At 34.9% G+C, this 15,957-nt stretch overlaps 1 protein-coding gene across 1 annotated transcript in view; it reads right to left on the reverse strand.

Moving 5' to 3' along the window:
• Positions 1-933: 933 nt before the first annotated feature.
• The window catches only part of LOC136827077 (zinc finger MYM-type protein 1-like), a 112,452-nt gene continuing 97,428 nt past the window's right edge, over positions 934-15,957 (reverse strand). The window contains exon 5 of the mRNA XM_067084829.1: positions 934-1,020. Within this exon, the coding sequence (XP_066940930.1) occupies positions 934-1,020 (87 nt within the window). The remainder of the gene's footprint in view (positions 1,021-15,957) is intronic.

The following is a 15,957-nucleotide window of genomic DNA, read 5'->3' on the forward strand; positions in this document are numbered from 1 at the left end:
CCTTGTGAACCAAATTGCCTTAGACATTTAACTGCCCTCTTGCTACTTGTAAGACTCTTCTGACCATCAGCGGTCCAGGGGCACGTAACCGGCTCCACCGTCTGTGTTCATGTTGTGCTAAAAGCCCCAGTAATATTTATTTAGCAACCAGTCTCAACAGCTGTGGTTTTCATTTGCATGTCCAACTCTTTCAGGGCTGTAGCCCTTCTCAGATTTATGTATTTGCTACGTATAGTCTTTCTTTTATTGCACATTGCATGTGCCTTGTTTGCTGCTCAGTCAGCCATTTCATATTAATTTTCTGATTGCTCAGCTTGTAAATAAATTCAATTTAAAGTTACCTGACTAGTTTGAAAGGCGACCTTCTCATTCTCTGTTAAATAGATGTAATATCAAGTAAGTCATCTTAGTAATTACATTTTTGTTTTACATTCTGAGCTCTAGGTGTTGGCCCTTAGGCAAATTACATTCAAAATCCACTTTAACTCTTCTAACCAAACTCAGGACGTAGCAATTTATATATATATATATATATATATATATATATATATATATATATATATATATATATATATATATATATATATATATATATATATATATATAAGAAAGAAAATTTTTATCACACCGTGATAGGCGCAGTGAATAACATAACTGGAGTAAAACTGAATTAGATTCCATTATTCGCAAGTCCAAAAAGTAAATTCATTTATCATTTATATAAAGGCTAAATTCTCCATCGGAATATTCCGAGGTAGGGTTATGATATTATAGTTGACAATTGTAGCTTCATGATTAGGAACATATAATATATAATATATATGTATATATATATATATATATTATTAATAAAAGTATATTTGTATATATATATATTTATATATATTATATATCATATATATAAATATATATACTCTTAGAAATTCAATATAGTTAGTACAGAGAAGTAACTGCCCTGGGAACATACACAGTTGTTCCAGACCACGGATCCATCACTGACATGTGTTGGGTACCAGAGATCTGCTCATTTAGGGAGTTAGAAATCATAACATACTCTCAGGGACAGTTGTGACAAACACAAACTGTGAAACTACAAATCCAAACCTGACTGGTGTCAGGTGGGTTCAAAAAAACTTAGTATTATTGCTCCCGTGCTGTGCTTACAAATATGATAGTCCGTTTTAGTAAAGTGTAGCCTTCTTAAAATTTAACTATTTTTCAAATTTCTTTTGAAATTATAGCATCATGTTTATACTTACCTTAAAATTTTTTGACCTCCAAAGCTAGTTTCAATGATATTCCTTTCCAGTGCATTGTTAGAATACGCTGTCTTTTTGCCACTTCCCAGTTGATAGCATAGTGTCCTCATTAACATGCACCAAAAATTCATTTTATATACCCACCGTTTAGTATTGTCGGGAGAGTTTTTATAAGTACATTTTTTATTGTTTGATTTTTCTTAAATGTGACATTAACATCAAAATTCTTAGAAGATGGGGATATCGTTCATATTATTATCATATCTGTAAAAGAAAACTTTTTGTGCTTTAAAGCTTCTTTTGTCTTGATACAGTCTTTTTTCCATTTCTTTTGATGCATTGTCTAAACACTGCCAGGATGTTTCAATTACTGGCCAGTGTTCCTAATCTTGTCTGCTTCATCATCAATATATTAAAGGGCTACATATATGTATGTGGGCCAAAGTTCAATTTGGCCTGCTGACGAAGAGTTAGAGGAATTTATTTCTGGTGATAGAAATTCATTTCTCGCTATAATGTGGTTCGGATTCACAATAAGCTGTAGGTCCGTTGCTAACGTAACCGCTGGTGGTTCTTAGCCATATAAAATAAGTCTAATCCTTCAGGCCAGCCCTAGGAGAGCTGTTAATCACCTCAGTGGTCTGGTAAAACTAGAGGTAGAACTAACTTATGTATGTTAACCCTGGCCAAGTTATTAATGGGAAACTTAAATACCCACATATGCAATTAATTTTGAAAATAATACCATAACTAATTGTGCTTTTGAAGCAATGTTCAATCAAAAGTTTTTTAATACATAACAAAACTTTCTATTTTCGTGCCATTATATAACAATGTGCTATTGAATGAATCAACAGGTGAAGCCCAGGTCAGTTAATGACAAGGACACCTTTCTAATGAAATAATGCATAACAGCATTAATTCAATACTACTTTTTTGTGATAAGAAATGTTTATGATTATTATAAATAATAATTATCATGTAGCCCAGTAGGGCACCATCATGATCATTACGCGCAGGCAAAAGAAACTTCTGGAAATCTGAAAGAATTAAATTCATCAAATTCTATTTGTTTTAATCCGTAAAAAAAGCTGGAACTAATGAGAAAGAAGAATTGGCTGACCAGAATGGAATTAAACATAAGATTAAATGAGTCAATTCTAGTATTCTAAGAATATCAGTAAAATGACTCAAACTTTCTATTTAATTTTCCAAATGGCTGCTTTCATCTCGTCGTTGCTTCAGTGCGATTTGGGTATGTAGGAAATGCCTTTATATACCTCTTGGGGGCAATGGAATTAATTCAGCTTTTGCATGAAAGGATCCAAGACACACGTAATGAAAAGTGTCCAAGATTATACTGGAAAAGAGAGTGAGGATGTATATTACATACTGTATACATATTCATCACTATTAGGTTTAGAGACGAAACACAAACTGCAGCATATTTTTATAAATGGAATCGTGTTTAAATGAAAAACAGTTGGCATAGAATCTCTATTACTTGATTTAGTATGAGAACATCTCACGGCATTTTACTCTCGAAGAGAGTAAACCACAGAGAATTTGTCCATGTGCAGAGCAACGCCTAGGTTCTGATGAAAAATCATCTGAAAATATAGTAAAAAACTCTTCTGTATATTAACTCTCACTATACTCCTGTCTCTACAGTAATTATAGGTAGTTAAAAACAAGTGATTTTACCGCAGGTCCTGTTTTAGTCCATCATTACAGTTACTTTGCTCTTTTAAATACATTCTACATTTGTTTTTATGCTGTTTACCAGTAACAATAACTCCTGTTCACCAATCTAGCACACTGAAAGACTCCTAGATTTTTCTTCCGTTCCTCATGAAAGATTTTTCTGACACTAACGATGCAATGTATTTGGTGCAGTCAGAATAGTTGGAAATTTTGCCATTGGCATGTCTAATGAATGGCAAGGAGTCAGTGCTGCGGAAAAGTCACACGATTTTGGGACTTATCGTTTGCAATAACCACAGTTACCTGGATCAGGACAGTGATTCTCTCTCTGCTCTGTTCTGTGTTTGAATTTTGTTTACCAAGAAAAATCGTTTGTGTGGTCAAAGCAGGGAAGCATTATGATGGTACTATAAACGCTGGTATGTAAATGTCATCATAGTGCCCATAATATTTGCGGAAATCTTGTTTATGATTCTCATCATGGCAGATGATACCATTGCCCTTATCGTTTGCAATAACCACAGTTACCTGGACCAGTGGTGACTCTTGCCTCTCTCTCTCTCTCACTCTCTGTTGTGATTTTTGTTTACCAGAAAAATCGTTTGTGTGGTCCAAGTATAGATGCATTATGATACTATAAATGCTGGTATGTAAATGGCCAGTATACATAATATTTCTTCAGGAATCTTGTTTATGATTCTCATCATGGCAGATTCTCCCAAAACAAAGTTACTTATTGGTTTCATAGTCCTTAATACGGGGATGATTTGCCCTCATGACTTGTTCCACGATAAATTAGACATTGTTTTATGAAATGTCGATTAGAGCATCTCCCAGTTGTGTTATGTACATCTGAAAATGCAAAATTAAATCTAATTCTTTGTTATTTTCCATCCTTTATGAAGATGAAGTTTTAGAAGAAAGTTTGGGCATTCTGACAAACAAAAGATGGAATTCTTCTGATAAATAAAATGTTATCTGGACATCCTGAGTGGAATGGGAGTAAAAGTCTAAGAAACAAATTTTGAGAGGTGGTATTTAACTGAACATCGTGCCCTCTTGCTGTTGATGATCTTCCTCTGCACCATCATGGAGTCCAGCTAAGTTCATGAAGTTTACTGTTCATGAATTTATTAAAAGCCCCAGTAGCATTTATTTAGCACCCAGGGTATTCTTGGTTTTCTTTCTCTCTCCAGCCTCTTCATTTGGCTGAAATTTTTCTAATGATGGATATTTTTTTATAAAGATAGTATTTCTCTTATTCAAAATTGCATGTGCCTTGTTCGATGATCTTCTCAGCCATTTCATATTAATTTTCTGATTGCTCAGCTTGTAAATAAATTCAGTTTAAAGTTACCTGAATAGTTTGAAAGGCAACCTTCCCATGCTCTGTTAAAGAGATGTAATATCATGGTAAGTCATCTTAGTAATTACACTTTGTTTACATTCTGAGCTCTAGGTGTTGGCCCCTTAGGCAAATTACATTAAAAATCCACTTTAACTCTTCCAGCCGGACAAAGGACGTAACAAATATATATATATATATATATATATATATATATATATATATATATATATATATATATATATATATATATATATATATATATATATATATATATATATATATATGAAAATTTTTATCACACCGTGATAGCGCAGTGATAACGTCAACTGGAGTCGCTGAATAGGTTCCGTGTCGAGGGTTCGTGTCCCGGCGGTACCAATTCATTTATCACTTATATAAATTCCCCTTCGGCGACAATTCTCCATCGGAGATATTCCCGAGGTAGCGTGAATTTGATATTAAGCGACAATTGTAGCTTCATGATTATACATACATATATATATATATATATATATATATATATATATATATATATATATATATATATATATATATATATATATATATATATATATATATATATATATATATATATATATATATATATATATATATATATATATATATATATATATATATATATATATATATATATATATATATATATATATATATATATATATATCATATATATATATAGTATAGACAGTACTGAACATACACAGTTGTTCCAGACCACGGATCCATCACTGACATCCAGACTACAGATCCATCAAAGGGGTGTGGCTTCAAAGCTCACTAGGGCTAGTGGTAGAAATCGCAACATACTCTCAAGGGACAGTACCGACAAACACACAAACTGTAGGAAACTACAAATCCAAACCTGACTGGTGTCAGGTGGGAGGGGTAAAAAAAACTTAGTATTATTGCCCCGTGCTGTGCTTACAAATATGATAGTCCGTTTTCCTTACATCTCTAGTGCCTTCCTTAAAATTTAACTATTTTTCAAATTTCTTTTGAAATTATAGCATCAAGTTTATACTTACCTTAATATTTTTTGTAAAGCTAGATTCAATGATATTCCTTTCCAGTGCATTGTTAGAATACGCTGTCTTTTTTGCCACTTCCCAGTTGATAGCATGAGTGTCCTCATTAACATGCACAAAAATTCATTTTATATACCCACCGTTTAGTATTGTCGGGAGAGTTTTTTATAAGTACATTTTTATTGTTTGATTTTTCTTAAATGCGACATTAACATCAAAATTCTTAAGAAGATGGGGATATCGTTCATATTATTATCATATGGTAGTAAAAGAAAACTTTTGGTGCTTTAAGCTTCTTTTGTCTTGATACAGACTTTTTTGCCGCTTCTGATGCATTGTCTAATACACTGTCAGGATGTTTCAATTACTGGCCAGTGTTCCTAATCTTGTCTGCTTCATCATCAATATATTAAGGGCTACATATATGTATGTGGGCCGGAGTTCAATTCCCCCGGCCTGCTGACGAAGAGTTAGAGGAATTTATTTCTGGTGATAGAAATTAATTTCTCGCTATAATGTGGTTCGGATTCCACAATAAGCTGTAGGTCCCGTTGCTAAGTAACCAATTGGTTCTTAGCCACGTAAAATAAGTCTAATCCTTCGGGCCAGCCCTAGGAGAGCTGTTAATCACCTCAGTGGTCTGGTAAAACTAAGGTATACTTAACTTATGTATGTGTAACCCTGGCAACAAGTTATTAATGGGATGCTGAAATGCCCACATATGCAATTAATTTTGAAAATAATACCATAACTAATGTGTGCTTTGAAGCAATGTTCAATCAAAAGTAAATTAATACATAACAAAACTTGCTATTTTCCGTGCATTATATAACAATGTGCTATTGATTGAATCAACAGGTGAAGCCCAGGTCCAATTAATAGACAATGGCAAACTTTCTAATGAAATAATGACATAACAGCATTAATTCAATACTACTTTCTCACGCGCATAACGAAATGTTTATGATTATTATAAATAATAATTATCATGTCCCAGTAGTTGGCACCATCATGATCATTACGCGCAGGCAAAAAGAAAGAAAGGAAATGTGAATGAATTAAATTGAGAAATTCTATTTGTTTTAATCCGTAAAAAAAGCTAGAACTAATGAGAAAGAAGAATTGTTATGACCAGAATGGAATGTGAAACACGGATTAAATGAGTCAATTCTAGTATTCTAAGAATATCAGTAAAATGACTCAAACTTTCTATTTAATTTTCCAAATGGCTGCTTTCATCTCGTCGTTGCTTCAGTGCGATTTGGGTATGTAGGAAATGCCCCTTTTATATACCTCTTGGGGTAATGGAATTAATTCAGCTTTTGCATGAAAGGATCCAAGAGCACACGTAATGAAGAGTGTCCAAGATTATACTGGAAAAAGAGAGTGAGGGATGTATATTACATACTGTATACATATTCATCACTATTAGACTTAGAGACGAAACACAAACTGCAGCATATTTTTATAAATGGAATCGTGTTTAAATGAAAAACAGTTGGCATAGAATCTCCTATTACTTGAGTAGTATGAGAACATCCCCACGGCATTTTACTCTCGAAAGAGAGTAAACCACAGAGAATTTGTCCTGTGCAGAGCAACGGCAGGTTCTGATGAAAAATCATCTGAAAATATAGTAAAAAACTCTTACGTATATTAACTCTCACTATACTCCTGTCTCTACAGTAATTATAGGTAGTTAAAAATAGTGATTTTACCGCAGGTCCTGTTTTAGTCCATCATTACAGTTACTTTGCTCTTTTTAAATACATTCTACACTTGTTTTTATGCTGTTTACCAGTAACAGCTACATCTGTTCACCAATCTAGCACACTGAAAGACTCCCTAGATTTTTTCTTCCGTTCCTCATGAAAGATTTTTCTGACACTAACGATGCAATGTATTTGGTGCAGCGCAGAATAGCCCGGAAATTTTGCCATTGGCATGTCTAATGAATCGTGCAAGGAGTCAGTGCTGCGGAAAAGTCTACACACGCCCTTGCCCTTATCGTTTGCAATAACCACAGTTACCTGGATCAGTAGTGATTCTCTCTCTCTCTCTCTGTGTTGTGAATTTTGTTTACCAAGAAAAATCGTTTGTGTGGTCAAAGCAGGGGAAGCATTATGATGGTACTATAAACGCTGGTATGTAAATGGCATCATAGTATACATAATATTTCGGCGGGAATCTTGTTTATGATTCTCATCATGGCAGATGATACCATTGCCCTTATCGTTTGCAATAACCACAGTTACCTGGACCAGTAGTGACTCTCTCTCTCTCTCTCTCTCTCTGTTGTGATTTTTGTTTACCAAGAAAAATCGTTTGTGTGGTCAAAGCAGGGGAAGCATTATGATGGTACTATAAATGCTGGTATGTAAATGGCATCGCAGTATACATAATATTTCGGCGGGAATCTTGTTTATGATTCTCATCATGGCAGATGATACCAGAGTGGTTGTTACTTATTGGTTTCATAGTCCTTAATACAGGGGATGACTGCGCACTGTGACATACCACGATATGAGACATTGTTTCGCCCAGAAATGTCGAATACGAGCATTAAAGCAGTTGTGTTATGTACATCTGAAAATGCAAAATAAGAAATACTGAATTCTTTGTTATTTTCCATGCTTCACGAAGATGAAGTTTTAGAAGATGGTTTGGTCATGTAAGGAACAAACAAAAGATAAGAATTGATAAATAAAATGTATAATTCGGACATCCTGAGTGGAATGGGGAGTAAAAGTCTAAGAAAGGAGTTTGAGAGGTGGTATTAAAGGGTAGAACATCGTGTAAAGGAGTGTGCTGTTGATGATCTTCCTCTGCATGCTTATGGAGCAGCTAAGTTCGCGGAAGTTTACTATACAGGAATTTATTAACGATTTAGCAGCATGAATACGGTAGTGAGGGTATTCTTGCTTTCTTCTCTCTCTCCAGCCTCTTCATTTGAAGGAAATTTTTTTAATGATGGATCATTTTTTTATAAAGATAAGTATTTCCTCTAAAGCTATTCAAAATGGTAGCACATGGGCCAAATTGTATATTATCGATGATCTTCTCAGCAATTAATTTGGCCAGACGTTACCATTCGCATATCCTTACTGGCACACACACACACACACAAACATATATATATGTATATGCATATATATATATATATATATATATATATATATATATATATATATATATATATATATATATATATATATATATATATATATATATATATATATATATATATATATATATATATATATATATATAAATATATATATATATATATATATATATATATATATATATATATATATATATATATATATATATATATATATATATATATATATATATATATATATATATATATATATATATATATATTATATATTTATGAACAGTTAGGAACAATATGAAATTTTTTTAACCTAATGATATGAGTGAATGTTGCACCGCTGATTCTTGCACCCCCACGTTAGCTGATTGCATCTTATATATACAGGGTTGCCTGTGAGGTTTTTCACATCCCAAGCTTATGGTGGCAGATTGCACCTTATTCAAGGCGCCAGTAGACTAAGAAACACCATCCTGACATAACAGAAGAGTAACTGAAAGATAATACATTCTTAATCATCTCACGAAGACAGAATGTGTACAGAGGAAGACAAAATTAAAATTTCCTTAGCTACTTTTGAACAATAACAGCTTTCTCCGCTAACAAGGGATGGCCTAAAATAAATAAAACACTGCAAGGCGAATAAGAGCATTTAGCTAACAAATCTCATCCTAAAATATTGACGAGAACCAGACGGGTAACACATTATGGGGGTTCCTTGAAGTACAAAAGACGTTTTCGTTTTGATTTTGTACTATGCTAAAACGAAATATGTTATCCGTGTGGCGATTCTGTAACAGTGGTGTAAATTATGAATTGTGTTCAGAGGCCGACGCTGAGAAAAATAACTGCCATGTCGAAACTAAAATAAGCAAAATCAAGAGGATGAACGAATAAAACTTAGTAAGATCTCTGACAGGGTTTACAAAATGATAGTCCTTTTTTTTATTTTAGTTTTTATTTTTAATTTTTTTTTTTTTGAAATTAAAGCATCATGTTTATACTTTTACTAATCATTTTTGTAAAGTTTGCCAGTGACTGCGTTATTCCTTGTGTCCGTTCGTTGGCCTTTTTACGATAATCAGGATTAGCCTCTGGAAATTGCCCTTTTTTAAGGACATTTCTCAGCAGTTATGATGGAACCACCGCGCAACTGGCTTGGGTCAGAAATCTTTGAAATAAAGCGCTTTCACTGCTGTCACAGAATACTCTGCATCGCGTTGTCGGTCTGCCATCAGCAAATAAGAAGATGGGGAGAGAGAGATAGGTAGTAAAGAAAAAGGTTTGTATAACTTTTGTCTTGAGGAGCCTGGCCCTTGGGGTTTGGTGAGTCTTATTAAAGCTTAGGTAAGCTGGAGGAAGGCGATGAGGAAAGGTGAGGGACGCTTATTAAACAAAAGGAATAATAAAGCTGAAAGCTTAAGAGTAGTGAGTTCACGAATAATTACAGAAGGAGATACTGAATAATTTAAAGAGATGGAATAAACTTGCATATGGGTTCGAATTAAAAAATAAAAAAAATTCCTCTACTTATATCTTAATGATATTTCTTGAGGCTTGATAACACACAGTAGTGATGGTTTTCAAAAAAAAAAAAAAAAAACTTCAAATTCGGGTCAACAAAAGAGCATTATTGCATCCGCTCACCATTTTTTCCAAAAATAGCGTTAAAAGCGCAAAGTGAAACGGAGCCTTAACAACCAGAATAGTGAGCATCGAGAAAAGCATTAGAAATAATATGAAAATTTTGAGATTTTTGCTACACTAACACTATACAAAAGAAAGTAATAATTGATGCTTTCGTGAGTGTAAACGCATCGATGTTGAGCGAATTAAATTAATATAACTTTGGCAGTAATAAAACACATCAGTGAAATTTGATTAGCGCAATTGCACGCTTTTAACTCAAATGAGTTTGGTAGCGATGTACCACTACGTTAAGCATATTAAATTAACAATTCTTATTAACTAATACACACTTCAAAGGTATACGTCATTGACAGAAAGCGGTACAGTTGAATGCAATTATAATCTACAATTATGTTATAAACAACAAATGGATTCTATTTTGATATTTAAAAAAACTAATCTGGGATACTATTCCGTCTAGACTGAAAGCTATGGTGTTAATGTTTCAGTTCTGATTGAATATCAGTAAAATGACGCAAACTCACCTGGAAAATTTCCATGATATAGAATTGATCTCGTTTTTCTATCTGGGTTTACGATTATTATATATATATATATATATATATATTATATATATATATATATATCCAATATATATATATATATATATATATTATACTATATATATATATATATATATATATATATATATATATGTAGAATCTACTGGTCACTTTTAATAGACACATATGTAAACTAATATTACAATAAATGGAATCGTGTTTTAAATCGAATTCTTGCGCTTTTTGGATATGCTTGTAACTAGAATGAGTAACATCCAAAAGGCATTTTACTCTGAGAAGAGAGGGCATTGTGGTTATTAGAATTAATATATATCCTATATAGAGCAATATATATATATATATATAAATATATATATATATATATAAAAATATATATATATATATATATATAATGACCTCATTCTCCGTCATGTAAAGGTTCTGCCAGTACAAATGAAAGTGAAAATACAATTAACACGTCCTGTTTTCCTTAATAGTTACACAGGGCCCTTTGCTAATATTACGCTACATTCTAATTATGCAATTATAGTCTGAAGGTACCAGGTGGCACACGCCATGACTGTCTTTCATAGTGCAGCAGATAATTGCATATTTCATAAGAATCGTTCAGATAGTGAAACAAGCATTTTTTGCACTAAGATGCTCTTTAAAGTTTCTATCAGAAAAGGGCGCTGGCCACGCAAAAAATTTAATATGGCGGCCAAATTCCAAGATGGCGGCCATAGTATCGACAGATTTTGGCTAATTTTTCACTAGAATGGCATGTATTTGCTTCTAGCAATATGGTAAAGCTCTTCCATACTATTTCTTGTGAATATTATGTTTCTGTTTACCAGAAACAGTTTACCTTTAAATATGGGGGCTATATGGCTGCCAAGAAACGCTAGAAACAATAATTATAATGAGAAATAATGCCCGTTCAACGGGAATCGTTTTAAGCATGGATCTTGGTTTCTGTGGTTTTAGATCCTAATGAGGCCATCTCTTTCGAATAACTCATCAATTTTGAAGGAAAATTAATAAATGTGAGTGTATGTCTGCACACAACCAGGGCACACTGGTGACATCACTGCTGTGTAACTCAGCATGGGGTTCAGTGCCAGCTAATCCAGCTTTACTAATCCTGTAGTCTTAGATTAGTGATTGTAGTATAAATTTAGTTTAGTGTCCCAAATGCTTTCTAACAGCCCCAGACCAGCTATAGTTTAGATTCTCACCTGAATAGACAGGATGTGCCAGCGTGGAGAGCCGAGCCAAGGGTATGGGGGCTTACATGATGGTTCATTACTTACCCGGGGATGTACAGATCACACGGGACTTAAATGGCACTGGATGAATGATCATTGTTAGGGAGACAGAAATAGTTGAATACCAGCATTAGGAATGTGTGCTTTGTTTAAGGTGGTAAAGGATAACCCCTCGGCCTTAATAAGAAAAGTGAAATCATGGCAGAATGTGATGCCAATCCAATATTGAGTTTTAGAAAACAAACTGGAGTTTGTGTTGTCTTTGTCAGAAGGACAAAAGAGGTGATAAAATGACATCACATCCAGTGGAAGTCATAAATGTCCTAGACCATGATGGGTACACAATGCTGGCAAGTAACATTCCCATGTTCAGTGAAATTAATGAAATGCCACTGATAATGGATCCAGCAAGGCTGGATGAAGGTGATGGCATAGAGGCCACTCTCAGGAAAAATGCAGCAAAATACCATGTGAACTGTTCTTGTTGTTTAACAACACTAAACTGGGACCGTTTGCAAGAAAGCGACAATCCAATGACCAGACCAGCAACACTGAGACTAGTCGTAAAACTGCGCTGAACCAGTCATGACAATGAAGTTTGCATTTTCTGTGAGAAAGTGGCACCTGCATCTGATCTCAGACAGGCTAGTACTAAGGGCCTTGACTTGAAATTGCGTGAATGTGCAGAGATACTTAGTGATGGCAAGCTCCTTGCTAAGTTGACTGGTGGGGATGTCATTGCACAGGAGTTTAAGTATCACCATGCCTGTCTTTGTGCCCTCTACAACAGAAAAAGGTCCTACCTGGGGAGCCTTGAGAAAGACCAAGGTAGCACTGAGTCAGAATCAGATGTGTATCCACTAGTTCTGTCAGAACTGATGACATACATTGTTGAAAACAACCTTTGTTCAGATGATCCAGTCGCATTTCGGCTGGCAGATATTTGCCACCTCTACCAACAACGTCTGGAACAATTAGGTGTAGAGTCACCAAGTGTAAATTCCACGAGACTCAAAGACAAACGTTGGCAGAAATTCCAGAACTTGAGGCTCATAAATCTGGCAGAGATGTATTACTTGCATTTCAAAAGGATGTGGGAAAAGCACTTGCTCAATCATCTGATCTTTCAGAGGCAGTTATCATTCCTAAAGCAGCAAATATTCTCAGAAAGTCTATACTTGATCATCAGTCACGGTTTGAAACATTTTCAGAGGCTTGACAAAATTAAAATGCCTCCTCTCCTGCTCCAGTTTGTAGGGATGGTTGAGCATGGGGCTGACATCAAGTCACAGTTACGATTTGGAGCATCAAAGTCAGACCAGGCCATTGCACAGCTCATGCAGTTCAACTCATCCTAAAATATTGATACAAAGAGGAGCAACAACTTATAGACACTCCAAAGACAGAGAAACACCATTCCCAGTCTTGGGACTCTTTTTCTATGCCAAAACCAGGAAGAGAAACCTGGTTGAAATGCTAACATCAGTATGGCCTCAGTATCTGTTATGACAGAGTACTGGAGGTCTCTGCACAGTTAGAGAACTGACAGTTAGCAAAATATGTGGAGGAGGGTGTGGTCTGTTCCCCAGTACTCTGAAAAGGGTTGTCACCACTGCAGTGATGGACAACGGGGACCACAACCCATTTCTTTATTTATTTATTTATTTTCCTTCCATGGAACTAGCATCTCATATTTCAGCACTACCAAGGAGAACACTGGCCAGGAAAGACTAAAGTTTGCACCTGAAAGTCCGTTCGTTGGCCTTTTACGATAATCACATTAGCCTCAAACATCTCACCCTTCCTTTCAAACAAAGAACCAGCAGTTATGACCAAACACTGCAAACCAAAGCCACCCACAGATATCTTGAAATACAGCTTGCACTGCTGTCACAGAATGGCTAGACATCGCGTTGTCTTAGTCATCAGCAAATAGATGATGCAGTGAATCTGAGTGAGTCAGCTCATCACGCTTCAATGAAGAGAAGCCCAGAGGTTTGAAGTAACCATAACTTCATTGCTTCCTCTCCTGCGTGATCAGGCTCATTCTGTTGCTACGATCAAACACGTGATGCAGAAAGTGCAGGATGTCACTGATTTTGAGGAACCCTGGCCAGATACCCATAATCACAGCTGATCAGCCAATAAAGCCGAAAGCAAAGCAGGTGCAGTGGCAGTGGCCTGAATAGTATTACAGAAGACAAGTATCTTTAAATGATTGAATAAACTTGCACATTGAGATAAAAATAAAAACATCTCTTGGTACTTTATCTTAAGTGGTTGGACAGGAGCTCTGGTGGAGGCAGTAGTGATGTTTTCAAAAAAAAAATCCTTCCTGTCAGCTTCAAATTCGGGTCAACCAAACGGCAGATGCACCAGGTTACAGCCTCTAGTTTTCCAAAACTCCTGAGGACAGCAACACTGAAACTGTGCTAAGAAAGCAAACAACAATGAGCAGGCATTAGAGTTTGAGGAGTTTTGTGACCTTCAATACAAAAGAAAGCAGAGTCCACAGTTCCACTTCTGGCATGTTGGTGAATTAAATTAATGGAACTTGTGATATTAAAACTGATCAGGTCCTTTGTGAGGCCAATTTTGTCCTTTAACTCAAATGAGTTTGCATGAGCTGATACCCTACTTCTTTTCCAACAATAATACAAACTATGCTTCGTTGGCTAATTCACCTCAGGGACATGCTTGACCCAGAAAGTTCACACCCAGAGTTGAATGCAAGGAGTTCAAGGCTGGCAATTTGTTATAAACAAGACCAGTCGCCAGATTCTCAGCAATGGCTCTTAAAAAGCTCATGAGCAGATACAATGCCTTTATAAAGGCTGATGGTTAAGCCATTGGGCTGACTGTCCAAGATCCGTCACCTCAGAAGATGGATTGGCTGGCCCAGAGATCATTTTGGTGTCTGCATACGATTAACAGAGGTTCAGTAGATAATCTATATATGAGCATCCAACGTATATGTATATATATATGCCTACCTTCTTATCCTCAAATTTTTCAAAGGTGTAGGTTGAGAGACCTATACATAGATTATATATATATGTAGAATTTAGTCACTTTATTTCTCTTCTTTTCTTTTTATGGTTACAGTCTTAGACACAATGTTGTATGTGACCATACCATTACTATTTCAGTTGAAAATAGCATTGTTAGTTAAACTGTCTGATCACATGAATATACCATTAAATAAAAACAGTTGGTCTCTATGTATATATAGCGCTGTGGATAGAAAAAAACTTTTATGGCAACCATTTTATACGCCATCTTGGTTACAATTCATTTAGTAGGGTTTTCAATAAATATGTGGTATGGAACATTTTTATAACCTAAAAGTCGAGGTTTAAAAAAAAACTATATATTCCATCCAATAGATGCTCCCAAACCAGTTCTCGTCATAGATTCTGCCATTTTGAAAAAACCGCCATCTTACAATTAACAGGTGGCCAGCGCCCTTTTCTAAGAGAGCGTAGTCTTGTTGCTAATGTTTGTGCCAAATTTAATGCTTGTTTATATCTGAACGTACTCTTTTACAGCAATCTGACTGCACTTTCAGACGCGCTTCCTAACCTGACGACCGCTAAGCCCCTACTGATCTTCAACTTTTCAAACTGAACTTGCTGAGGTCATAGACCTCAGCTGATTGGTCTCTTATAATCGAAAGGAACCAATAAGGGTCTTCGATGTATGGCACTCATTTGAATTACCCACGCCAAACCCCAACGGTCGTATGGCGTCCGACGACTCAGCAGTATCTGTTCGTTAATCTCTGATGACAAAGGCGTACAAACAAGTAGCAGGTTTTCTGTTACGTCTCAGACATGATTTTCCATATAGATCAGTTCATATATCTATATATATATATATATATATATATATATATATATATATATATATATATATATATATATATATATATATATATATATATATATATATATATATATATATATATATATATATATATATATATATATATATATAACTGGTTATGTTGTCGTTTCTAGAAA

Source organism: Macrobrachium rosenbergii, chromosome 41 (assembly GCF_040412425.1).
Source record: "Macrobrachium rosenbergii isolate ZJJX-2024 chromosome 41, ASM4041242v1, whole genome shotgun sequence".
Classification (NCBI taxonomy): Eukaryota; Metazoa; Arthropoda; class Malacostraca; order Decapoda; family Palaemonidae; genus Macrobrachium; species Macrobrachium rosenbergii.